General features: G+C 49.1%; 1 protein-coding gene across 1 annotated transcript in view; it reads right to left on the bottom strand.

Annotated features, from left to right (window-relative positions):
- Positions 1 to 25,713, bottom strand: part of RPH3A (rabphilin 3A) — a 274,290-nt gene that overhangs the window by 22,816 nt on the left and 225,761 nt on the right. The window contains exons 5-12 of the mRNA XM_053902042.1: positions 14,970 to 15,099; positions 13,540 to 13,626; positions 12,867 to 13,032; positions 9,466 to 9,504; positions 9,231 to 9,383; positions 4,114 to 4,200; positions 2,746 to 2,808; positions 808 to 1,047 (exon numbers count right to left, since the gene is read on the bottom strand). Of these exons, the coding sequence (XP_053758017.1) occupies positions 808 to 1,047; positions 2,746 to 2,808; positions 4,114 to 4,200; positions 9,231 to 9,383; positions 9,466 to 9,504; positions 12,867 to 13,032; positions 13,540 to 13,626; positions 14,970 to 15,099 (965 nt within the window). The remainder of the gene's footprint in view (positions 1 to 807; positions 1,048 to 2,745; positions 2,809 to 4,113; positions 4,201 to 9,230; positions 9,384 to 9,465; positions 9,505 to 12,866; positions 13,033 to 13,539; positions 13,627 to 14,969; positions 15,100 to 25,713) is intronic.

Genomic DNA, 25,713 nt, shown 5'->3' with positions numbered 1-25,713 from the left:
CAAGAGGAAATGTCTAGAAATATTTGAATCATGGTTAAAAAATTACTTCCAGAAGACACACAATAAAGAGTTTTGGAAACTAGTAAAACACACACACACACACACACACACACACACACACACACACACATAATTGCAGAAGTGAGATGCTGGGTCGTATAATTCTGCTTGACTTGTGGACCCACCAAACACTGAACATCTGAGCATTGTCGATGTAGTTGAATTGTACTCTTTAAAGTGATTTAAATGAAAAAAAAAAGTTTTAAACAGAGAGGGAGGCAAACCATAAGAGACTCGAATGCGGAGAACAAACTGAGGGTTGATGGGGGGGCTGGGGAGGGGGGGAAATGGGTGATGGGCACTGAGGAAGGCACTTGTTGGGATGAGCACTGGGTGTCGTACATAAGCGATGAATCATGGGAAGCTACCCTCAAAACCAAGAGCGCACTGTATACACTGTATGTTAACTAACTTGACAATAAATTATGTGTGTATATATATATATATGTATATATATATATATACATATATATATATGTGATTTACATAAGTTATGTATATATATATAAAAGTGATTTACATGGCAACTTTGATGTTAACGCTTTTCATCACAATAAAAAATACACAGCACCTTCTCTTTAGAAAGCGGAGGTCATTTTTTGAATTCAGCAACACAAACTTGTATCTTTATAACTTGATTGATACAGCTTATTAGGCTTGGCATACTGGGGGGGCTATTCTGATGTCCCCGGGGACGACACCCCGAAGTGACTTTCCCCAAACACTCCTCCCCTAAGTGCCACCTACTTGCTTCATCCGAATCGTAGCTGTTGGCTTCTTCCTCCTCGTCCTCCGGGGGCGGGGGCTGGCGGGCAGGGGCCACGGCAGGCTGGGGAGCCGCAGCAGCCGCTTGGGAATAGGGGCCCGGTGGGTGGCCCCCTCGGTCCTCCCTGGCTCCAGCTGCTGAGTAGCCCCCAGCTCCCCCTGTTCTGTCCTCCCGGGCTGGGGCGGTGGCCCCTGCGTAGCTGGGCTCACCGGGAGCCACCTCTGCAGAGGAGATGGGGAGAGGGCAGGAAAGAGGCAGCTGAGCCTCTGTGTCTGTGTCTGAGCCACTGTGGCAGCATTACCGTTAGTCATGAGCGCCTACTGTATACCAGGAGCTTGGCAAATCTTGCACCAGAACTACCCCGGCCTGGCCACGGAGGATCACCGTATCCAGTCGACGGGGATGGGGCGGGGGGGGGGGGGGGGCCATGATGTCATTCACCAATTCTCAGAACGTTGCCTTTGTCAAAACCACCTAGGGAAGCTTGCAAAAATGCAGGTTCCTGGGCCCCACCCAGACTGAGTAGGCAGTGCAATGGGGCCCGGGAGTCTATGTCTCATAACAAGTCCCAGGAGCTGATTCAGACGTGGGCAGAACAGACCTCAGGGGGGCACTGATCAGCGGTGTGGTTCTGCAGCCAGACAGCCTGGGTCTGAATCTCCGCTGTGTGACCCGGGGAAAGTTACTTAAAGTCTCTGAGCCTCAGTTTCCTTGTCTGTAAAGTGGGAATTATGACGCTGAAGGCACTCAAAGAGTATCGGCTAATATTTTAAAAATTATCTACTACATGATAGGGGCACCTGGGTGGCTCAGGTCATGATCTCACAGTTCGTGAGATCATGTCCTGCATCGGGCTCTTCACTGAGAGAATGGAGCCCTCTCTCTCTCTCTCCCTCTCTTCCCCTTCCTTGCTCAGGCATGCACACTCTCTCTTTCAAAATAAATAAACTTACAAAAATATATAACCTACTACATGTATATTACTTAACATAGCATCTGGTGAGTTAGGAAGCAATGATTAAGCTGTAGCCATGGTAACCGAAGATGATGCATAACATCATATGCAAGAATCACTCTCCCTTAGCATGACCTTAGTCCACTCCAGGCCACGTGCTAGAGTTTTATGTGTATTCGTTTGTCTAATCCTCCCATCAATGCTGTGAGGTAAATCCTTGTATTATTCCCATTTTATTTTTTGTTTACTTATTTTCGAGAGGGAAAGAGACAGAGGGTGGGGGTGGGGAGGGGCAGAGAGACAGGGAGACACAGAATCCAAAGCAGGCTCTAGGCTCGGAGCTGTCAGCACAGAGGCTGACGCGGGGCTCGAACCCATGAACCATGAGATCACGACCTGAGCCGAAGTTGGACGCTCAACCGACTGAGCCACCCAGGCGCCCCAACTCTCGATTTGTTTTTAAGAGAGAGAAAGAGAAAGAGAGAGAGCGAGCAGGGGAGGGGCAGAGACAGAGGGAGCCACAGAATGTGAAGCAGGCTCCAGGCTCTGAGCTGTCAACACAGAGCCTGATGCGGGGCTCGAACCCACGAACCATGAGATCATGACCTGAGCTGAAGTCGGGCACTTAACCCACTAAGCCACCCAGGCATCCCTCCCATTTTAGAGATAAGGAAATTGAGGCCCAGGGAAGGAAGTTAAGTGACTTGCCCAGGGTCACGTAGCTGGGAAGTGAAGGAGGCGGGATTTGACTCCGGGGAGTCCGTGCTCTTAACCACTGTACGCTCTGTCCTTTTCTATTTAATCTTGGTAAGGAGTATCTAGAGTTTTGGAATCAGGGGGTCCCTCAGAGCTCATCCGATGGGTCCCTGGGCACAGCTGGGGAAGGTCTGGCAGCCCGGGCTCTCTCACAGGAGGTGGGAGGGCGTGGCCACTGGACAGGTATGGGAGGAGGGGGAACACTTGCCTGGTCTGTGATCTGGAAAGCGTCCTGCTGGCCCAGGGCTGGCTTTGCCGCCTGCTGGAGGCCCTGAATGGGGAAAAGAGAGAGGGGTGGAGCACAGGTGGCATGATTTCCCTGTTCTTCCCTCTCCCCCCTCATGTCGGGGGTGTGGACACAGGCCTGGGGGCAGCAGGTGATGAGAAGGAGCCTCCAGGGCTGCAGGAATGGCCCCACTGGGGACTCTGGGGTCAGAAAGGCCTGGGTTCAAGCCCCAGTGCTTCCTTCCTGGGTCTACACAACGAGGATGCCTGTACCTGCTTGTCATGTTTCACGGGCTGTTATGAGGTTGATGGACGAATGGAGTAAGGATTGTTTGTGAGGGGACGGGCAAGTTTATACCCGGAGTCCCCCACTGCTACAGGGCCATTACTGGTCCAGCGGAATTTTTACAACTACATTTCCCAAAGCCTGGGATGGGGCGGGGGGAGAGCCGAGGGGGCACGAAAGATCATTCAACCACACAGGGAGAGAGTCGCGTCAGTCTCCACTGCCCTTCAATACCGACTCCATCGTGGAAATGTCTCATTCAGGTGCCATTTTGTCTCTAACCTTTGTGAATTTCCCTTCTGAGCAAAAAAAGGACAGAGCTCGGACTCAGAACCTTCCTCAGGCCAGCGTACTGAGAATCTCACTGCGCTGTTTAATTTTCATGACATTAATTTTTAGAACTACCTTCTGCAATGGGTTGAATTGTATTCCCCCAAAGGATGTTGAGGTTCTAGCCCCCAGTCCCTGGGAACGTGGCCTTATTTGGAAAGAGGTTTCTTTGCCGATGATCAAGTTAAGATCACGCTCTGTCTCTGTCTCTCAGAAATGAATAAACGTTAAAAAAAAAAAATGGAGCAAAATGTTAATAGCACCAATGAGGCATCACTCCTATTGTTTCATGCAATCCGCATTTGTTTAGATTTTCCCATATGACTCGTCTCTTTGGCCACCAATTTTTCCTGAATCTCACACTACTGTTCTGGGAACCATGTGTCCCCAACATTTGCTTGAGAGAGGAGTTTGGGGATGGCGAGTTCTCTCAGTTGCATTTTTCAAGCGAACCAATTTGAGGAAAGATGCGAAGAAATGAGAGAGCAGGAGGCAGATGTATGAGGTAAGGACGGTGGCGGAGAGTGACCCGACAACGAGGAGGGAAGGGGGCAGAGGCCGAGGCATTTCACTACTTCTGTCCGGCCCCTGCTCCACCTGCCCGCCCGGAGGATTACTCATTCTGAGGGTCTGGCGGTGGCTGTGGCTCTGCACGAAGCCGGCGGGCTCTGCAAGCAAGGACGGGAGGTCCCAGGGTCACAGCTGGGTGACAGGTGGGGGTGGGGCGGCAGGTACCTGGCTGCCCGGGCTGTGGAGGGGCTGGGCTCTGCACGGAGGCGGGGGCCGGTCTGGAGGCCTGGACTGAGTTTGCCCGTCGCAAACCTGCAGGGGTAAGGAAAGGAGACAGCCCGTCATGTCACACACACACACACACACACACACACACACACACACAGTGGACACGGGAGGAACCTTGGGTCTGGTCAGCTGGCACGAGGTAACGCCTTCCGGGTTTGAACTGAGTGCAGGCTCCGATGCTCTCTGCTCCTCCAGACCCTCTCCTCCCCCTCCGGTGCCTTCTCTCTTTGCAACACTCAGATGCCCTGAACCAGGTCACAACAACGACACGGGTGTTGAAAAGGGAAGGATGCCACCTCCACCTGTGTGACCTTGCACAAGCGACCTATCCTCTCCGGGCCTCGGTCTCCTCACCTGCGAAATGGGGATAAGAGTACCTACTTTTTAGGGTTGTGGTGGAGATGCTGTGATGACATACAGGCAACGTGCTCAGAACAGCACTTGGCACGGAGTAAACACCGAATATTATTATTATTATTATTATTATTGAATCTGGTCTCTCTCTTCCCATGGGCCTAGCTCTGCATCCCGGTTTCTTGTATAAGCTGTGTGACTTTAGGATGGTCATTCACCCTCTCTGCATCTCTGAGCTCTACCTACTGATAATAATGAGTTGTCATATGTTTAATGCTTACCATGTTCCAGGGACTTCAGATATAAGAGGTTGTTTAATCTCTGTACCCCATGAGGTGGGCGCTGATTTACCTCCATGTTACAAATGGGGAAGCTAGGCACAGAGGGCTAACATCTCTTGCCGGGTTAATGGCAAAGCCAGGATCTGAACTCAGGCATTTGCTCTCCGGAGTCTGCCTGAGACCATGAGGTGCTACTGTCTCCTCCAGAGCTACTGGAGGATCAAATGGGATAAGGTACACAGCAGGTCCTGACATCCAGAAGCCATGACGTTCCTGGAAGAAAGCCCTTTCTCACTTCTCTGGGCTGGATCCCGCCTTTCCTGAACTCAGCCCTGTGTCACCGGAGAGATGCTTGAATGCTAACGACAGAAGGTGCTTTGCCACCGCTGGCTGGGGGCTGACCCGTCCCTCTGTCTTGTCCCCGGGTCCTGTAGTAGCACTGCATTTTTGTTCATCTGGGTCCTTGTTCATTCCTTCATCCATTCACTCACTCACTCAACAAGCGTTCATTGTCTACGAACTGCCAATCCTGATGGACAAAAATCACCTTGATTCCTCCAGGAGCAGATGGCCCAGTCAGAGGAAGGAGGCAGACGCTGAAATAACGAGTTTATAAAACAGCAATAACAGTGAACATCCACTGAGCGCTTCAAATGTGCCAGGCCGCGAGCCTTGCCTCAGGGAACCCTCACAACTTGACACCATGCGTACCGTTATGGTCCCCGTTTGCGGTCAAGAAAAGGGAAGCTAAGTGTGCCCAAGGTCACGTATCTAGGAAGTGGCTAGGACCTCCGACCAGGCTCACCCGGCTCCGGAATCCCGTGAGTAATAATGCACACCGGCCCTCACGGCATGTCAGGCTCTGTTCTGAGATCTGAGGTTTTAGTTTACTTAATCCTTTAGAGCAACCCGCGATAAGAATGATTACCATTATCATTTCCATTTGATGATAAAGGAAAGCCCAGTGCCCCGATCTGTAAAATGGGAACACCCAGCTGGTAAGTGGTCGAGCTGGGGTCTGACCCCACACAGTCTTTGATCTGGTATTTGTGCACTTGGCATTGAACTGAAATGGCCATACAGGTAAAGAAGTAACATCACGGGGGATGGAGGTGAGGGGTGACCTCTGGCTGGGGGGATGGGGACGCTTCACAGTGAAGGTGGCCTTTGGATTTGGAGTTTGGGTTTTTCCAACCCAAACGGAGGTCGTCGATGCACAGGCGACCTCTGTAGCATAAAGCAAAGTCATGATAGCTCTGGTTTATTCCATGGCATTTTCTCCAGGTCCCAGATCTGGAGAGAAAGGGGCCCTGGGAGGCATCGGGATTACTGAATGGAAGATGCGGAGGTCAGCTGATTCTTGTCAAGGATCTGGGGCCCGAGTTGCAAGTTGTTCTCAGCACTCCTGGTGGGACCCCCTCTGGGGCTTAGGCTCGTCACTGAGGGCTCCCGGCATGACGGAACCTTTTCTTACACAGCAAGGGCAGCTGGCCTACAGATCAGGAACGGTCGCAACCACCCCTTCCTCCGATGGCACAAAAAGGGTGGCACAGACATGTCTGTGTTTTGGAGCAGCAGACCCCTCTGACCGACCTCAGCGCCACTAGGTAGGATTTGCATTGCCATAGCTATGAGATGTGTGGATAATATAAAAATTGCAAGACCCTGGCTCTTCCTCTGCTCAGGATCCTTCTGCGGCTCCCTGACACCCTCAGGAAAAAGTCCAAACTCTTTTATCTGACTTTTCAGGCTCTCAAACAATGGTTCTCAAACTTCAGCATTCACCAAAATCACATGAGGAGTTTGCTTAAGAAGTGCAGCGTGTGGATCCCGGTCCCAGAAATTCTGATTTCGTAGGTCTGAAATGGGGCAGTGCTTTCAACACTCACCTAAGGTGCCTGGATCTGCCGACCCCCTGTCTTCTACTGCTCTCTCAGGGAGAGGGATTCTGGCTACAACACGCTTTAGATGGTGACAAGCACTGAGTAGAGCTGTGTGTCAGAACTCTGGGGACTCAGAGGAGGGAGCAATGAACTCTTCTCAAGGTGAAGCAGGGTGGATGCTACGAGTTTCATAGACGAGGGGACATTACACTGACTCGAGGGACAGGGGATCCAAATGTGGCTCGGGAATACTGTGTGACGGCCTTTTCCCTCAACAGGCAAAACAATACACGGGCTAAAAGCACAGTCTTCAATATACAAAAGTTAGCTAAAAATAGATCAAAGACCTAACTGTAAGAGCTAAAGCTAAAACCACAAAAGTCTTAAAAGAGCACACTCAGGGAAAATGTCACGACATTGGCTTTGGAGCGACTGTTTGAATAGGGCACGCAAAGCGCAGAGAACAAAAGAAAATTAGAAAAATTGGACTTCATCGAAATTAAAAACTTCTGTGCATCAAAGGACACTATCAATGGGGTGCCAAGGCAACCCACAGAATGGGAGAAAATACCTGCGGATCATAGATCTGACAAGGGATTAATATCCAGAATATATAAAGAACTCCTGTAACTCAACAATAATAAAACAAACATCCCAAATGAAAAGTGGGCAAAGGACTGGAAGAGACATTTCTCCAAAGAGAATATCTGAACAGCCAATGAGCACATGCAAAGATGCTCAATGTCACGAATCATCAGGGAAATGCAAATCAAAAACATGAGATATTGCTTCCCACGCATTACGATGGATACACACACATACTATATATATACATGTGTGTGTGTATATATACACACACACATATATGTATATATCCTACATATACAGAGACACATGTATGTATATATAAGCGTTGGTGAAGACGTGGATTAACTCGAACCCTTGTATATTTCTGGTAAGACTGTAAAAATGGTGAGGCCACTGGGGAACACAGTATGGTGGTTCCTAAAAAATTTAAGCATAAATTTACCATATGATCTATCTATTCCACTTCTATATATATATATATATATATATATATATATATATATATAACCCAAAATTAAGAGCAGGAACTCAAATCGATACTTGTACACCAATGTTCATTACGCACAACAGCCAAAAGGTGGAAACAGCCCAAATGTCCATCAACGGATGAATGGATAAACAAAATGTCTACCCACAAAAGGCCACATACTGTGTCATTCCATTTATGTGAAATGGCAAGAATAAGCAGATCCACAGTGGTCAGTGGATTCCAGGGGCTGGCGGGGGGGTGGGGATCAGCGTTTAATGGGTACAAGGTTTGTTTGAGATGGTGAAATCGTTCTGGAGATGGTTAGTGGTGACGGTTGCATGACAATGGGAATGGACTTGGGGCCCCTGAACTATCTACTTCGAAGTACTTGAAACGGCAAATTTAATAGTAGTGTATATGTTTTACCACCATTAAAAAAGATTTTTTTTAAAGCATCGTCAATAAAAACTTCACCTCTGGAAGGGGAAACTCAAGAAGCACAGGCTTTAATGTCGGACAGACACGGGTTTCATTTCCATCTGAACCAATTGACAGCTGTGTGACTTAGGGCAAATGGCATCAATTCTCTGGGCCCAGTTTCTCCATCTGTTAAATGGGAATAATAGGAATCTTTGCAAAAGGATTTGGGGGTATGACAAGGATCAAATGAGATGATGTACGTGAAGAGCTCGGGACAATGTCTGGCACATGGTAAGTACTCAACAAATATTCCGCGATGTTGTAGACCTGAGAAATTCTTCTTTTTCTGTGAATCTGAACCGTAGGTTCACTAGGGGGTGTGCACAGTGGATTAAGCACAAGGTACGTGCCCAGCTCTCCTGCCAAGAAGAAGAGGGACTAAGGGCCTAAGCTCTACACCCACTATTCAGGAAGAGAAGCCAGAGGTCAACATGGGACCTAAATATTCAGCCCATCTAACTTGGGACCTGGTCCAAAAGTCCAAGTCCAGGAATCAAGGATTCCCACCATCATGCACTCTCGCCAAATAAATCCACTCTGAGTGCAGCTGGAGGTGCTGGGACCCAATGAGATGAGAAGCGTCCTGGCCGAGCTGACCTACCCCATCCTCGTGGACAGCAGAGGACGCCGGCCAAGAGAAGAAAGAACTTGGGTGGGTCTGTGAGAGGGAAGCTTCCCTACTGTACTCAAAAGTACGTTGCATTTTCCTCAGGGCTTCCAGGGAGGAGGGCAAAAAACCCACATTTTCCTTACATTTGGCGTTAGAGCAGGAAAGGGATATAACCCAAAGTATGGATGTGCAGGGTAAGAACTGTTTCTGAGCTCTGTCTTTCCTCTACCATAGACTAGAACCAGCATCTAGAACAGAGCGTGGCACACAGTAGATACTCAACAGATACTGAACGAATAAATGAATTAAAACATTGTCCTCCCCGCCCCCCAACTCCTTTTGATTCTCCTCCTCCAGGAAGCCCATCTAGATTTGCCCTTGTCTCCTACCGGCTGGGCTCCGGCTGGAGTCAGCGGCAGCCCCACCGTGGCCATGGTCCCAGCTCTCTGAGTCCCGGCTGGATGAGCTCATGCGTGCCTCGGAGGCCCTGCGCACAGGAGGCCCATAGCTTCCTCGCCCGGGGGCAGAGGCCAGGTCAGGACCTGGAGGGAAAAGCACGTATTAAATGGAGAAAGGGCCAGAGAGGGATGGGATAAAGTAGAAGACAGAGTGGGCAGGACCTACCTGTCTTCTGACCTGGGCCCCTCCGGTCTTCCGTGTCACCTGGAGAGAGAGAGATGAAGAGAACTTGTTTTATGGTTTCTGGAGAGCTGCCACTTAAGGAACACACAAAGGGGCCCACTGCCACCCCTAGGAACTTCTAAAAAGTGAACTGAAAGTCTCTTCTCCTTTCTTCCCCTGTGGTGTAGCTCCCGTTTACAATCTCACATGATTTCCTTGGCATGCACACACACATGTGAGCACACACAGGCTTTCAAAACAGCAAACTGGGATCCTCGGTCAATGATCACACAAACTGTTCTAGAATGTGCTCAATTGATTTGATTTTCCCCAGGACTCACTCACCGAGCATGCTCCCACCTCAAGTCCTTCTGCACATCACATTCTCAAACGTTCCATGAGCCCTCTCTACGCTTCTCTCCAAACACCGTCTCCGTAGACAGCCCTTCTGTGGCCACTCCATCCAACACAGACCCTCCTGCCCACGTCTGTCCCCCTCACCCGCTTCATTTTGCCTCTGGCTGTCATCACCACTGATATTCTATTATATTTGCATATGCTGTTTGTCGAGTATCTGTTTCCCCCAGTAGAATTTTAGCTGTGCGAGGACAAGGAGTTTGTCCGTTCCATTTATCACTGTATTCCTAGGGCACAGAACAGAGCCTGGAACTTGTTGGGCATTCAGTAAATATTTGTTAAAAGAATATTGTAAGCTCCTATCATGGGCATAATTCAAAATCTATCATACACATTTACATCATTGGATTCTAAAAGATGCCTAACATAGCATGTTATGGCTAGATCATAATCTATTAGACAATCCCATTAATGAACATTTGGGTTTCTCCAGTGGTTCTGCGATAGAAAATGGCACATAGAAAGTGATATAATAAATATACTTACACATAGATCTTTTTATATTGGTCCTTTTAAACCTTTTTTAATATTTATTTACTTTTGAGAGAGAGAGAGACAGAGCACAAGCTGGGGAGGGGCAGAGAGAAAAAGAGACACAGAATCTGAAGCAGGCTCCAGGCCCAGAGCTGTCGGCATAGAGCTGGGCGTGGGGCTCGAACTCACAAACAGTGAGGTCATGACCTGAGCCGAATTCAGATGCGTAACCGACTGAGCCACTCAGGCGCCCCTATGTTGGTCCTTTTATTGCTGTTAAATATATTCCTAGATAGGGATTGCTGGATCAAATGGTATATACACTTCAAATTTTAATAAATTCTGCCATAATACTTTCCAGAAGGCTGGAGGTGACTTATAGTCCTACCAATAGTTTATAGGGTATTCATTTCCGCCACATTCATCAGCACTGGATGTTATTACCAATGATTTTTTAGGTGCCACTGTGCAACGCTGGTGATGTTACTTCTTTCTAGCGACGTGAGTGGGTGTCACATCAACCGTAGTCTTGGAGTTAATGCTTTGTCCAGAGTTTATGTGATAAGCTAATTCATACTATTTATGTGCGTATGTGTCTGTGTCTACGTGATTAACGTGATATAACATTGGCCAACATTTACTGAGCGCTACATCGTGCAAAGCACTTCCCATGTAGTATCTCATGTAACCTTCAAAATAACCCGGTGAGTTATTCAGCCCATTTCATAGGTGAGGAAAGAGTCTCAGAGGGCCAGGCGATTTGCCCAAGCTCATGCAGCTGGTAAGTAGCAGAGAAATGAGATTCAGGTCCTCCTGGTCTCAGATGTCCCAGATCTTGACAGTTATGCCATGCAGTCTTCTCAGCCTACGGGGAATAGTGCTTAACCAGGAAGAAGGAAGTCTTGGGGGTGAGTGTGGGGGCTCCTCGGGGATGCAGTGTATATTGAGAATTTGGTATTTCTCTGCCAAGGAGCAGAAATTGCTCATGCCGTGTCAGGAGGAAAACATCTGGTGAGTGCCATGTGGATGCCAGGCACCACCCGCGGCACCTTGAGAAGTCATCTTACAGGAGGCATAGTTGGACATTTGAACTTTTGAGACCTTCAACTATAACTTTCCTTTCAGAAACACTGCCTGCGCTCCACTCCAGAACCATCATTCAGACCAGATTTTATCATTTACTGTTAGCTGAAATTATTACAGGGGCCTCATCTGGTCGGACCTAATGGTCTCACTCAATTATGATATGTTTTGATAGTAGTGGCTTTTTTTCTGTTAACTTTTTTTTTGCCTCTCCCTTTTATCATCATCATTTTACTAATTAATCGTAATGCTTGGGTAATAGGGATAATACCCACAGTCATGGTAATTTTCTTTTATGAATTCCCCTTTTGCTCAACTTTCACTTTTAATTAGTACAATCTCAGATATGCTGATGGTTGATAGCAGAAGTATCAGGGACAAGGAAAGCCTTCTCAGCAAATCCCCCTCGGGCTCCAGTGTGCATTTTGGTGACAGAAGTCTCTCGGCTTCTAGTTTTAATTCCCACCTCTGTCGTACCTCTAAATACTCCATCAGGGATGACGGTGAAAGCTTTTGGCAGCCTGACATTGCTGGAGACTTCCCTGTTCTACCCTCTTTTTAAAAACCGTTTTAAAGTCCACTATTATACAATAGTATTATTGTGTAACACTATACGATACAGTGTCACATTAGTTTTAGGTGTACGATAGTGAGTCAACACTTCCCATACAACACCCACTGTGCGTCCTGACAAATGCTCTCCTTAATCCCCATCGCTTCTTTCACCCATCCCCCCACCCTCTCTCCTCCGGTAACCATCAGTTTGTTCTCTATAATTAGGAGTCTGTTTCTTGGTTTCTCTCTCTCTCTCTCTCCCTTTGCTCATTTGTTTTGTTTCTTAAACTCCACATATGAGTGAAATCATATGGCATTTGCCTTTCTCTGACTGACTTATTTAGTTCTGCATTATACTCTCCAGCTCCGTCCGTGTCGTTACAAATGGAAAGATTTCATTCTTTTTTATGGCCGGGTAATATCCCTGTGTGTGTGTGTGTGTGTGTGTGTGTGTGTGTGTGTGTGTGTATCTCACATCTTCTTTATCCATCATCAATCTATGGACACTTGGGCTGCTTTCATATCTTGCTTATTGTAAATAGTGCTACTATAAACACAGGGGTGAATGTATCCCTTTGAATTAGTGTTTTTGTATCCTTTGGGTAAATACCCAGTAGCGCCACTGCTGCATCATAGGATAGTTCTATTTTTAAATTTTGAGGACACTCCACACGGTTTTCTACACGGGCTCGCTATGCTACCCTCTTGACAAAGGTTCATGGTGAGTTGTGCAGTGGACATAGGGGTCCTAAATCCAGAGGCTGGCTGTCCACCAACTGGGTGGAAACACAGTCACGATGTCAGGACATCCTCTAGGTAGACCAGTTAGCCAAGACCTGTCCGTGGTCCTGAAAGGAGAAGCTGTTTCATTGTACCTCGGGTTGGAGCCCGGGCAGCATGCTTAGGCTCAGGAGTGACCTGCTCAGGGACAGCAGGCTCACTGACAGGCTCCTGGGGCTTGGTCTTCCTTATAGGCATAGGCTGTGGGAGGACCTGTTTGGGGAATCCCTTGAAGAACCACGCTCCAGAACGCTTCCACACCTGGGGGAGGACAGGGAGAGGATGAAGACATGGCAACCATGCACTATTAGCCCTGCCTTCGTGAGTGCCAGTTTTTACCTTTGCTCCCTGCACTCAGGACACCGACACACCACATAGCCTGTCACAACTCCTCTTTGATTCACACAACAACCCCAAACACTCCGTAGAGAGGGCCTGAGTACACCCATCTCCTGGATGGGGAAATTTGAGGATCAGAAAGGTGACGAACTAGTATAAGGTCACACAGCACCTGCCACCTCTTACACGCGGTGAGCTCCCTACGTCGAGGAAGAGTCAAGTCACAGAAGCGGGAGATGAGAAAAGAACTTCATTCAAACGCTCACTGAACAGTCCTGCCAGTGTTCACAGCTGAGCTGGTTCCTTGTTACCAATCCCGTAAGACCTACACCTAACCAGGCTCCCCAGCCCTCAATGGCCACCCTGCTTCCCGGCTGGCAGTGAGGAGGGGGGGATTGGACAGAAAGGGACGGTGACCGGTCCACTCACCTCTCTCTGCTCGATGCAGATTTTACAGAGCCACACGGAATGCGGGCGGTTATTGGAGGTCTCCACCCCACACTTAGTGCAGACGTTCTGGGGACAAAACAGAGCCCAGTGCACACTCACATATGCCAGGCTCCGAGCTGCCAGTGATCGGGGCCAAGGGGCTGGGAGGCAACAGAGCCCCTCTCTCTCTTGGTGGATAGAAAGAGCTGGAACTCCCCATTTCTCACCTCCCTCTCATGACCAAGGCCAGCTAGGATTAAAGTTCCAATTTGAGTTTTGATTTCCAATAATGAGAACTGGAGTCATCCTCCAGCACTGGATGAGTATATTCTCTGGAATTTTCTAAGAGTCCCTGTGGGGTCTGAATTTTTGGCATCCATATGGGGGAGATCACTGACATGATTTTTAAAGAGGAAAGCCACATATTTATTTTTTCTCTCTTTCCCTTTTCTTTTTTTTCTCTTTCTTTCTCTCTCTCTCTCTCTCTCTCTCTCTCTCTCTCTCTCTCTCTCTCTCCCCTTCCCTTTCCTTCCTTCCTTCCTTCCTTCCTTCCTTCCTTCCTTCCCACATGAATCTGACATTACCTAGATTATGGCTGCACGTTCAGCTCCTTGAAGAGAAGGAAGTTACCTGTGCAAATGCCATGACTGTGATGGAACATTATACTTTTGGCTGAGTTTCCTGGCAGTCAAGACAAAATGGAAAACTCAATAGGTCACGGAATTTTTACTATGTGGCTGACTGCAGAAGACAAGTTTTGGGGCATAAACTTTCCCCAATACCGCATTCTAAATGCTAAGTGGGACCCCAAGCAGGAGATGCCAAGTGACATTCTGGATGTCCCCAGCTCACATGTTCCCCTGAATTCCTTTCCGGGGAATTCAGGCAGACCCAAGGACAGGTATATCTGTGTCCTGGAACTGTCACGTGCAGACAGCTTGAGGAGAGGGTGCAGGGTGGAGGGAGACTCCTTTAAATACTCAAGAAGCCCAGTGGCCCTAACTGGGCTGGAGAGGGGCTTTCTAAGCCAGGGTAAGAGGATGCTGGGTAAACCTTCCATGTTCACACAGGTGTAGACACCTGCCCAGCATGTTCTTTAGCCTGACACATAGCCTGCTAAGCTACGACCAGGATACCTGCAGGCTCACCCATAGCCTACATCCTATCTCAGGTTCCCATGTTCATCCTAGATGGAGCTGAGCTCCAAGGGGACAGAGGGGTCAGAACATCTTCCAGAAGAGGAACCAGGGTTCAGGGTTGCCTACAAGATAGCTGGGCATGGGAGCGTCCCCAAAGGAATCACATTCTGGCAACTACCGTTCAGAATCCAAGCTCCGTCCCCAAGACCCAGGGTCCCCCAAGGCTCGAGCCCAGGCTCAGCCCCCTGCATGTGATGAGAAGGGCAGCAGGGAGGAGGAGGATGCTGGTACCTTTTTACAGTCCTCACACACCACACAGGTGGAGCCCAACATCCCCAGCTGTTCTCCACACAGTATGCAGCGGTTTACCCCGTCCCCAGCCACGTTCTTCCTCATGTTCTCCAGACGGTCCACCAGGCGCCTGGAAGCAGACACAGAGTAATGAGGGCCTCATAGGAGCGGGGACCACCGGCATCTCCTAGTATCAGGCTGACGGTCTTGACCTTCTCTGAGTCATGGACTCTTGGGTGTCCGATGAGGACTCTTGGACCCTCCCCCAGAAAAAGGCACGTGTGCATGAAATTCTGATACGTTTTCAGAACACCACAGACCCATATCCCAGATCTCCCACCTCCTTCTATTGACTTCAGATTAAACACCTTCTCTAGACTTACTATCTCACATCACCTCCTCCAGAGAAAACTGCCTTCTGGGCTCCAGATCCCTTTATCTAATTGTCGACGTGACGTCTTCACTCGGATGTCTTCGTTGCCATCTCAAAGTTTACTTTCAGCTGCTCCTCATCTTGGCTGTTCTCCAACCCCGTCCCTAGCACACCTGCTCCCATTCTCAGGAGGGAGCTGGACCCGGCCCACCCCTCCAAGGACCGGGTTCCCGCTGGGGGCACCACGGGCATGAGAACCACCGGGATACAACTTGGGTATCAGAGGTTCTAGAAGGACCCTGGGAGCCACCTGATGCTGACTCTCCCCACAAGCCTCCTCGCTCCTGCCATCCCCTCAAAGTGCTCGGATTTGCGGTGTTAAAAATAGCAACTTCTCCCTTTGTGTTTCATTCGACAGAGAGCCACTCTGTCCAGGGAAGAGCCAGGAGCAGCCTGCGGGCTCCAGAGCCTCTGCTGTGACCCAGATTGGACGGAGCTGCTTCGGCAGGCAGGGCGCACAGAGCCAGAGGCAGCACGCTCCTCCTTTCCTCCCCCTCATCTTCCCTTCCCCCTCTCCCTGTGTTTTCCCTAGAAATTGTTTTTATAGGATGATGGGTGGGGCGGTAACCAGGAGCAAGCCCCCCAGTCCACGGTCTCAGATGACCTAGAATAACAGTAGCCGATGTGCACTGAGCACTTAGTATGTGCCAGCTACAGAGATAAGCACTCCACATCAATTTTCTTAAGGACTCCTTCCAGTAGTACTATACGCTGAGCACTATTCTTGTCCCCATTTTCCAAATGGGAAAACTGAGGCACAGAGAGACTAAGTGATTTACTCAAGTCGCACAGTTGGGAAGTGGAGAAAGCTGGGATCCAGACCCAGGCAGTTTGTCCTGAGTTCCTATTCTTTTATTATTATTATTATTATTATTATTATTATTATTACTATTATTTTATTTTGAGAGAGAGAGAAAAAGCACAAGCGGGAAGAAGCGGAGAGAGAGAGAATCCCAAGAAGGCTCCACACAGTCAGGATGGAGCCTGATGTGGGGCTCAAACCCACGAACTGTGAGATCATGTCCTGAGCCGAAGCCGGACGCTTAACTGACTGGGTCATCCAGGTGCCCCTGGAATCTCTGTTCTTAACTGCAATACACCCTGCTGTTATGTGCCAGGCAGAGCCATGGGGGTCTTCTGGAACAGTCTGATCTCCACCCTGCTGGATCCTCCTGCAGGCCCTACACCAAGGGACCCTCAATGATTGGTAAGTAGGTACCAACTCACACACACCCAGTTACCCTAGCTGGTTCTGTCCATCTCACTTCCCTGAGCTTGGGACAAGACACCCAACAGCTGCCCCATCATTTTGTTTCCCGGGAAAGCCCTTAACAGAGGATTGAGAAAGCTGGGGGTTAGCCCTGGAGTTGGACTCTCTGGGCTTCAATTTCCTCATCTGTAAAACAGAAGGAGTTGGGTTGTCAAGCTGTGCTTTATGGCACCCCAGAGCTCCTCAGAGCCAGTTGAGGGGCCGTGCACTGTAGTGGTGGGGTGATTCTGAGGGGCCAGAAAACTGCACTTAATTCACAGCATGTCTGCATTTATCCATTCTGTTTGTTTGTTTGTTTGTAATTAGATTTCCTTTGGAAAGCCACAGTTTGAAGAAACAGCCTGAAGTTGTCTAGAGCAGATAAACTTCAGGATGCCTTGCGATGCTGCAGAATTATAACATGTTATGAGACGATGAGGCAAGCTGATGGGAGGCAGGGGATGGTAAACGCATGGAGACATTTTTCTTGTCCACACCCTCTTTCGCGGGTTGCCTCCAGCGTGCACTGCCCTAGCCAGAAAACGGTTAGATTTTGTTCTCCTCTCTCTATCAGTGCGGGTCCCAAAGCACAGAGAAGGTGAGAGGCTTGCCTGGGGTCGCTCCGCCAGGGCTAGAATCTAGTTCTCTGTGTCAGTAAATCATCTTTGCTTTCCATGAAGCCCTCCCGGCTTCCTGCCTCAAGTCAAGCCCCAGGAGGACGGCACGGGACAGGTGACCCAATTCCAAACGGCAGTGCGCTTTGCTTAGGAAACTTAAGAGGCTTTCCTGCCTCCTCTTGTAAAATCGAGGCCATGGATTCACTCACCACTTGCAAAACCCACATGAGAGCCTCCACCAAGATGCCTGTTCCTCCCACAGTTCACTCCTAAATGCCGAAAGGCGCCATTAATGGGTCTTGAATGGGGAGTGTCTCATTAGCTTCTCTCAGTGCAGCAAATGGCGTGGAAAAACAACAGATTTAAGATCATTATTCAGATGTCTCAGCTCAGGGACTCTTGTTATTTGTGAATTCAGTAGAGACCAGTAAAGAGAGAAGCATGTGGGTGGGAGGCACAGACCTTCCTTCTCTGCTCCCGGATCGGTTGAGCAGGGGGTTTCCCGCAGCCTACTCATTTTGACATCCTCTCTGTAGCCCCAAATGCCGGGGTCTCAACGTGGAGGGCTTCGACAGCCAAAGAGTATAAACTTAGAAATGAAACTGTGCAGGAAGCTAGCTCAAAATATGTCACGAGAGACCACGAAGACAAGTGGGTCTTTATCCCAGTGATAAAATATTTCAGTGGTTTTACCCTTTTAACGTTTATGTATTTTTGAGACAGAGAGAGACAGAGCATGAACGGGGGAGGGGCGGAGAGAGGGAGATACAGAATCGGAAGCAAGCTCCAGGCTCCGAGCCATCAGCCCAGAGCCCGACGCGGGGCTCGAACTCACAGACCACGAGATTGTGACCTGAGCTGAAGGCGGACGCTTAACCGACTGAGCCACCCAGGAGCCTCTTCTCAGCTATGGATCTGCTTAAGCCCGGTTTCCAGTATTTCAGCATGCGGCCCTGTTGAGAACCACTGCATGGGGGGACGTTCTCAAAACTTATGGCACCTCTAGAGCACCTGGAGAGAGTGTTTGACACACATACGATGATTCTGTGGGATTGCGGTGGGGCCTGGGAATCTGAATATTGAAGTGGCTCCCTCTGTGATCCTGAGGCTGGGGAATTCCGGGCCACACTCTGGTAAGCACTGTAGTAAGGAAGGAAGCAGCCGGGCAAACTGCACGGGGAAATGCTCTCCTTATGTTAAAGGGATGAGAACCCCCAAAACCCAGGATGTAGAGTCAGGGTGTGAACTTGGGTTTGGAACATGCTCATCTGAATCCCTTCATGGTGTGCACTGGGCAAAAAAGAAAAAAAAAATGAGAAAGGAAACACCTAAAGAGTCACAGTGATAATCACGGGGTGGTGGGATTATAAGAAAGCTTTATTTCCTTCTTTAATGTCTCTACCACCCACCCTCCTCAAGCACTCAATTGTCTGGACTCCCTCTGCTTCTTTAATTTTCCAAAGTGAACATGTGTTGCCTTTTCTTCCAAAATGTTTATTTATTTATTTCGAGAGAGAGAGAGAGAGTGAAGGAGAGAGTGGGGGAGGGACAGAGAGAGAGGGAGAATCCCAAGCGGGTTACTCGCTGTCAGTGCAGAACCTGATGCGGGGCTCAACCCCACAAACCGTGAGATCACGACTTGAGCCAAAATCAAGAGTGGGATGCTTAACCGACTGAGCCATCTAGGCGCCCCATGTGTTGCCTTTATATTAGAAGAAAAAGTGCATTTTTGAAGATAGGGAACAGATAAGGCAGGGTCAAAAGCCATGGGTTTGAATCCTACCTTTTCTCCAGTCAATGACCTTGAAAACCCTCTATTCTCTGGGTGCCCTTTCCCCCAGACGTTAACGTGAGGGGTTAGATGAGGTGCACCTCAAGTTTCCTCCCATGGGCAGCGTTCAGGGAGTCTCAGATCCTGAGGCTGAAACATCCAGATTTCCCTGGTGTTTTGAAATAGAAGATCCCTCAAGGACTAAGAGAAGGACCGCTCTGTGTCAGCAGCCTGGTGTTTGCCTGTCTAATGTCTCCACATTAAGTGCCCAATTAGCTGGACACCGTACATGGCTGTCACTCTCTAGTTATGTCTTTACATGCCCGATTAATTTTATGACTACAACTCACGCCTTGCATCCAGGAAACACATCCATCACCAGCCTGGACACTTAAGGGGAGCTGTTGGTTACTCAGCGAAGCCGAGTGGGCACGTCCCATTTCCCAGGATGCTCCCAGAGGTACCAGAAAGGGTGCATCTCTTCCTCTAGGCATCAGCGGACAATCCCTGGGGCTGGCGGGAAGGGGTTCCCAGCTTGGTCTGACCTTGCTATCCGAATGGATGCAGATGGGCTACTCATTCATTCAATTATTTACGGAGCACCTGCTATGTGAGGACCCACCTGGGAGCGAAACAGGTGAGTCCCTGTTTGCACGGACCTGACATTATAGCGAGAGACTCGGGCATTAACGAAATCATCATAATCATGCTATAGTAAAGTTCTCTGAAGGGCAGTTATGGGCAGCTAGGAGAACGTGTAAGAGAGGGACGTGAACAGTGAGGAAGGGGCCTCGGGGGAAGTGACCATAGAGCTGAGACATGAGGATAAGGAGGAACTGGACCAGTAAAGAGGGCCGAGGAAAAGTACTAGGAAGAAGAGGGAACAGCATGTGCAAAGTACTTGAGAGATGTTCAGTATGGCCAGTGGGCTGGATGGTGGAAGATGAGGCTGGAAGGGTGGGCAGGGGCTGCTCCGTGCCAGATCTTGATAGGATACCATTACCAGGTTTTAGGTAGAGGAGACTCAACCTCCCCTCTTTTGAGACAACACGTGAATGTAAGAACGGAGCCCATAAGGGGATCACGGCAGTGAGGACTTCAGAGCTGTAGTGGGTCCAGGCAGAACGAGGCAGGTGGGTCCCCAGTCTTTGTCTACCCATGGGGCTGGACCAGGTCTCTTGAAACTACTAGATTGTCCCCTGTGGGTCTAACTCAGTATGGCTAAGAGTACGCTCTCAAGAGGACCTAGAATCCCCATTGCCTGAGACCAGACTTTGAGGATCTGCTCCGTGTTAGTTTCCTATTGCTGCCATAACAAATCACTGCCAACTTAATGGCTTAAAACAACATATATATATATATATATATATATATATATATATATATATATATATATATATATATATATTACCTTCACAGTTCTGGAGACCAGATGTCTGACACAGGTTTCACTGGCTGAAGTTAAGGTGCTGGGAAGGCTGTGTTCTTTCTGGAGGTTCCAGGGACAAACCTGTTTCCTTGCCTTTCCCAGTTTCCAGAAACTGCCTACAGTCCTTGACTCATGACCCTTTCCTCCATCTTCAAAGCCAGCGGTGTGGCAATTTCCAACCTTGCTGTGACTCTGACCCTCCTGCCTCCCTCTTATAAGGACCCACGTGACTACATGGGGTCCACCAGATAACTGCCACCCGGGTCATATTTCCGACTGATTCACATCAGAATCAGACTTCAGCCCTCCTCTCCACAGCAAGGTTGGGGCAATATCTCCCTGCCTGGCTGTGGATGTCAGACAAGCCAAGCCTGGGACTCTGCAGGATCCCAATCACCTTCTCCTGGCGCTCACGCTCAACTCCAGGAAAATGCAGGTTCCCTACATGCAGGTACACATGCACACACTTGCAGAATTTAGAAATAGGCAGGGACATAAGGATTGGGGTGCCAGTTTGGGGGTGAGTTTGCCTGGGTCTACATTTGGCCCTGCACTTCCTAGCTCTGTGACCCCAAGAAAGTTACTTAACCCTTCTGAGCCTCTGTCTTTCGTCTGTAAATTCGGGAAAACAAAATCCTTACCTCCTAGGACTGTTGCAAAGATGCAGTGAGAGTGTTTGTAAAATTCCCCAGAACACGGTAACTACTGAGTCATGGTTGCTGTTAATTATTTCTTCTAGAAATTGGTGGCTCCTGTGGCTCCCCGGTCTCACACTTCTTCTGTGTAATGAGGATGCTATCATCTGCCCACAGAACCTGTCTTTTGAAAGCTTTAGAAGGAGCTGCAGCGACTAGAAACGGACACGGAGAGCACACGTACCCACAGGTGAACACATATGCCCACAGGCACACCCGGAGAGGCACATGGCCACGTGCCCCTGTGAGCACACACACACACACACGCTCGCACACACGCGCGTGATCGTACCTCCGGGCAGAACACATCTTCACACGTACGGCTATCCCTCCACCACCCTCGCCGAGAGCCCAGCCCCATCTGGCTGCCTTCTGCAGACAAGGACAGAAACCAAGTCAAGGACTGACCGACACCGCCCGTTTGTAAAGCTCAGCCTCCCTCAAAAAGTCCAAACTGGCTTCGGGAGCATTCAGGCGACTACTTCTGAGCTTTCAAATGCGTATTGCTGCAGCGGCTACGGATGAATGTTGAGGAGAAGGCTAATGGGTGTGCAATTACACCGGGAAGTAGGCTTAATGTGGCATGCTGCGGGGCTGAGGCACCCTGCCTGGGAGGCGTGATGGCTTTGCGGGCGATTCCTCAATCGGGGAGGGAGATGGCGTAAAGCCGGGGCTGGGTCGGGGCGGGCTGCCTTTAGAGCAGCGGTAGGTTGGATTACACACGATTCATAAAAACACAGCAAAAGGGGAGGGTGGATGTCATCTTGTCTCCCTGTCTCTGTTTTGTCAATTCCAGAGTCATGCTGTTTTTCCCTCACCCTAATTTCCCAGCTGGGGGTGGGGGGGGCGGTGGATATTGCCATTAAGTTTATTAAACTTGGCGTTTTCTTAAATCAGGATCAGATCATTTGCTGTGAATGGGGACATGGCTGCTCTGACGACGACTGGCCTGAGACTCCACTGCCAAGGTCTCGCAGAAACCTGTCCTTAAATGACTGAGCTGCCCTATCACGAAGCCATTCGGCTGGCATGCGGGGTGCGAGTATCTCAGACTCATTAATTCTCACTGTTGTTTATTACTGGCGACACCTGGGGAGCCGTGGATCCTAATTTCTCTCCTTGATGGATTGGTGAACGGGATTCCTGCCTGGGCCTCAGCTCTTCGGGGAGGGGGGTCACCTCGGCTCAGAGTTGGAGACGAGGGAGCCAAGAGAAAAAGACAGCTGGAGGGTTCAGCCGAGCTAAGGTAGTCAATGCCGGGTAAGGTGCTGGGTCATTAGAAACCCAATAATTGTCATGGTTACCAGGAGCTGTGCTAAGTACTCTATATGCATTGTTTTCCTTGGGCCATCTTCAACCCGTCAGAGCAGCTCTAGGATTCACCCCCATTTTACAGATGGGCAACTGAGGCACACAGAGCCTGTAAGAGGAAAGATGGCGCTGGAGGCTAGGCCTAGCTGCCCAGATACTGGCCTGCTTTAGTTTCCCTTCAGTGCTTACGGTTAGAGCTCTTTCTAACCCCTTCCTCGGCCTGGCCTGGAGGAGGGGACAAGGGTCACTGCGGTGGAGAGACATGAACTGTCCCATTGAAGGAACAAGTGTGTGAGCTGGAACCGGTTACCCGGAGTGAGGATCTGAGATCCCCTGTAAATTCTGGACTTCCCTAAATCCCTCAACTCATTTGTCAGCTGCCTTCCCTCCCTGCACCCCAAAAGGCCACAGGATAAAGTGGAAAGACAGATTCAAGTTCCAAGTCTGGTTTGGCCATGCAAAGGCTGTGTGCCTCTGGGCAAGTATCTTAACCTCACTGAGCTTCTTTCCTCAGCGGTATGGCAGGGACAACAGTCTGTCTCTCAACGAGGACATTAAGAAAATGAAAGGAAATATAACATATCGGACAGTCCCTCACACAGTGCTTGGCAATAAATATTTGCTTTTCTATAGAAGAGCAGAGTAAGACTCTAGTCCTGGAGCCAGTCTGCCTCAGTATGTAATCCCAGTTCCAGCCTTTATTAACCATGTGACCCTGGGCAAGGTGCTTCACCTCTCTGTGCCTCGTTTCCTGATCTATAAAATGGGAATGAGAATAATGTGGCTGAATGCATAGGGTTGTCATGAAAGTTACATAAAGGAATCTGTATAAAGCTTCGAGCACAGAGCTGGCATGTGGTGCTTTGTAAGAAGAGCAAGCTACCGTTTTATTTCTCTAGACGCTGAGCATGGTTGCAGGAAAATTTTCAAGTTTGTCTCTTCTCCCTTTTGTGAACCACCGGACAGAAAGGGCGAGCGCTGTGGTTCATTCAGCAGGGAGCATGTGGCAATGGCTGGAGATATCTGGGGCTGTCATAGCTGGGTGAGGCATCACTACAGGCATCTAGCAGGGGAGGCCAGGAATGCTGCATAAAAAAAAAAAAAGATCCTACAATGCACGGGACAGTGCACACCACAAAGAATGATCTGTCTCCAAGTATACTCAGTACGAAGGTTGAAAAACTCCAGCCTGGAAAGACTTGGGAGACGACATGGGCCAACTCCCCATTTTACAGATGAGGTCCAGGAGGCAGTGAGGTCAAAGTGATTCCATGAGAGGCTTACGGGTTAGGCTTCATTCATCATACACTATTCATCTAACGAGTATTTATTTGTTCTCTCTTTTATGCCAGACACTGGGCTACTTAGGGAATTAAGAAGACTTCTATGTTCATCTTGCACAAACAGGTTCTATAAAGTATTAACGCTATCGGGCATTAGAAACCATTGATCCACAAATAAAATTTAAAAAAGAAAGAAAGAAAGAAAGAAACCACTGGTCCAATACCTGGGGAAACTAAGGTACTACTCAGTGGTTCTTAACATAGGAGGGTTCAGAGTCTCCCTGCCCTCCTCCAGAGTATGATGAAATCTATCAATATTCCTTCTCAAAAATACAGACACATGCATAAATGCCTCCAAACCCCTGAATCCTATCCACAGAACATTTAGGACTCCAGGTCAAAAAAGAAAAAAAAGAAGAAAGAAGAAAGAAGAAAGAAGAAAGAAGAAAGAAGAAAGAAGAAGAAGAAGAAGAAGGTGGTTGTAAGTGGTCCTCCTTTGGAAAGGGGAGAGTATGACCCCCTTACAAATCACAGGAAAGATGTCTACCCAATTCAATGTCGCAAATTATAGGCATTATTACTCACTTCTCCCTCTGTCCACATTTTGGAAAAATTCTGTGCCAAAAATATGAGGGATGATGGAACCGAGATGGGGAGGTGACAGAACCCAACAGATTCTGTCAACAACAGGTCTCCCTGTGTCTCTCTGCCTTCCTCTTCCATGGCAGCGTCTGGGCACCAAGGTTAATGACAAATCCTAATTACTTTTGTGGGCCCATCTGTTTAGGGAAATTGACCTCAAATGGAAGCCACCCGGCTGCCCATCCCTTGGCAGGCAGGATATGTGAGCCAATGCCTTTGAGAGGCTCTGGACAGAAAGAAATGTAATGAGGATGTGGAGGGATCTATCTAACCACAGGGTAAAAACAAAATGAAAGCCGCCGACAGGGTTTCCTAGGCAAAGGTTTAACTCCAGAGTTAATACATGCAACACTTTGGGGGACACCCTATGGGTGTCTGTCCAATGCACGAAGGTTCTTTTCACACTCAGCAGCCGCATCTGTAGCCCGGCGACCCCTGGCCACAGCTGGCTGGAGGAGAGGTGGATGCTCAGGGTGAGCTGGGCCAGTCAGGGTTCCTTCCCTGGGAATCTGGAATTAGGGCTAAAAAGAGCTATAAAAATCTAGGAGGTACAGTATCGGTATGTTTTCTAATATGTCAGATGAGAAGCAAAACTTTCCTGAGGCCAGGCTGTGTTCCTGCCCTCGGATCCCTTGAGATCTCTCCGAATCCTTACGTTAAACTCCCCTTTTTGCAGAAGGTGAAGCCTCCAAAGATGGCCGCCATCAATGCCTTCCTTCCCTGGTGGCCCAAGTCTTTCTTCCATAAGGAGAAGGGACCTATTTCCCCTCTCCGGTAGAACATGGAGGGGTGATGCCCTACCAGTTCCAGACCTAGCTGGCAAAAATCCTGGCGAACGTCCATCTTTGCTCCCTTGGGATCTGGCTGCCACCTAGAGCAGCTCAGGCCAGACTATCGAAAAAGGAGAGATCCCATGGAGAGAGCAAGCCACAGAGAGAACACTGGAGCACGGACTTGGGATTGCAGCTCTCAGTGCAGCCCCGCCACCAGCTGAATGCAGCTGAGGGAGTGACCCCAGCCTGTGCCCCACGGAGTTGAAAACCCACCCAGCAGAGCCCTGCCTGAATTCTCAACCCACAGGATCGCGAAACACAATGACTGTGGTTTCTTTCAGTCACTAAGTTGTGGGTGGCTGTTAAGCAGCAGTAACAGATGACTCAAGCAGTCTCCCTGGAATTAATTTCCTTTCCTGCCAATAGTAGTCCGGGCACGTCAAATAACCTCTGACATCCCACTTAGTGCTTCTATAAGGAATGTGGGGGCAAAATGAGGCTGTTTGATGAATTTCCTTTCTGGTCGCCATCTCTTCCTCCA

This window comes from Panthera pardus, unplaced genomic scaffold (genome assembly GCF_024362965.1).
Source record: "Panthera pardus isolate Hobbes unplaced genomic scaffold, ASM2436296v1 HiC_scaffold_15, whole genome shotgun sequence".
In the NCBI taxonomy this organism is placed as follows: Eukaryota; Metazoa; Chordata; class Mammalia; order Carnivora; family Felidae; genus Panthera; species Panthera pardus.
The sequence above is the reverse complement of the archived record's forward strand: the minus strand, read 5'-3'. Positions and strand labels throughout refer to the sequence as shown.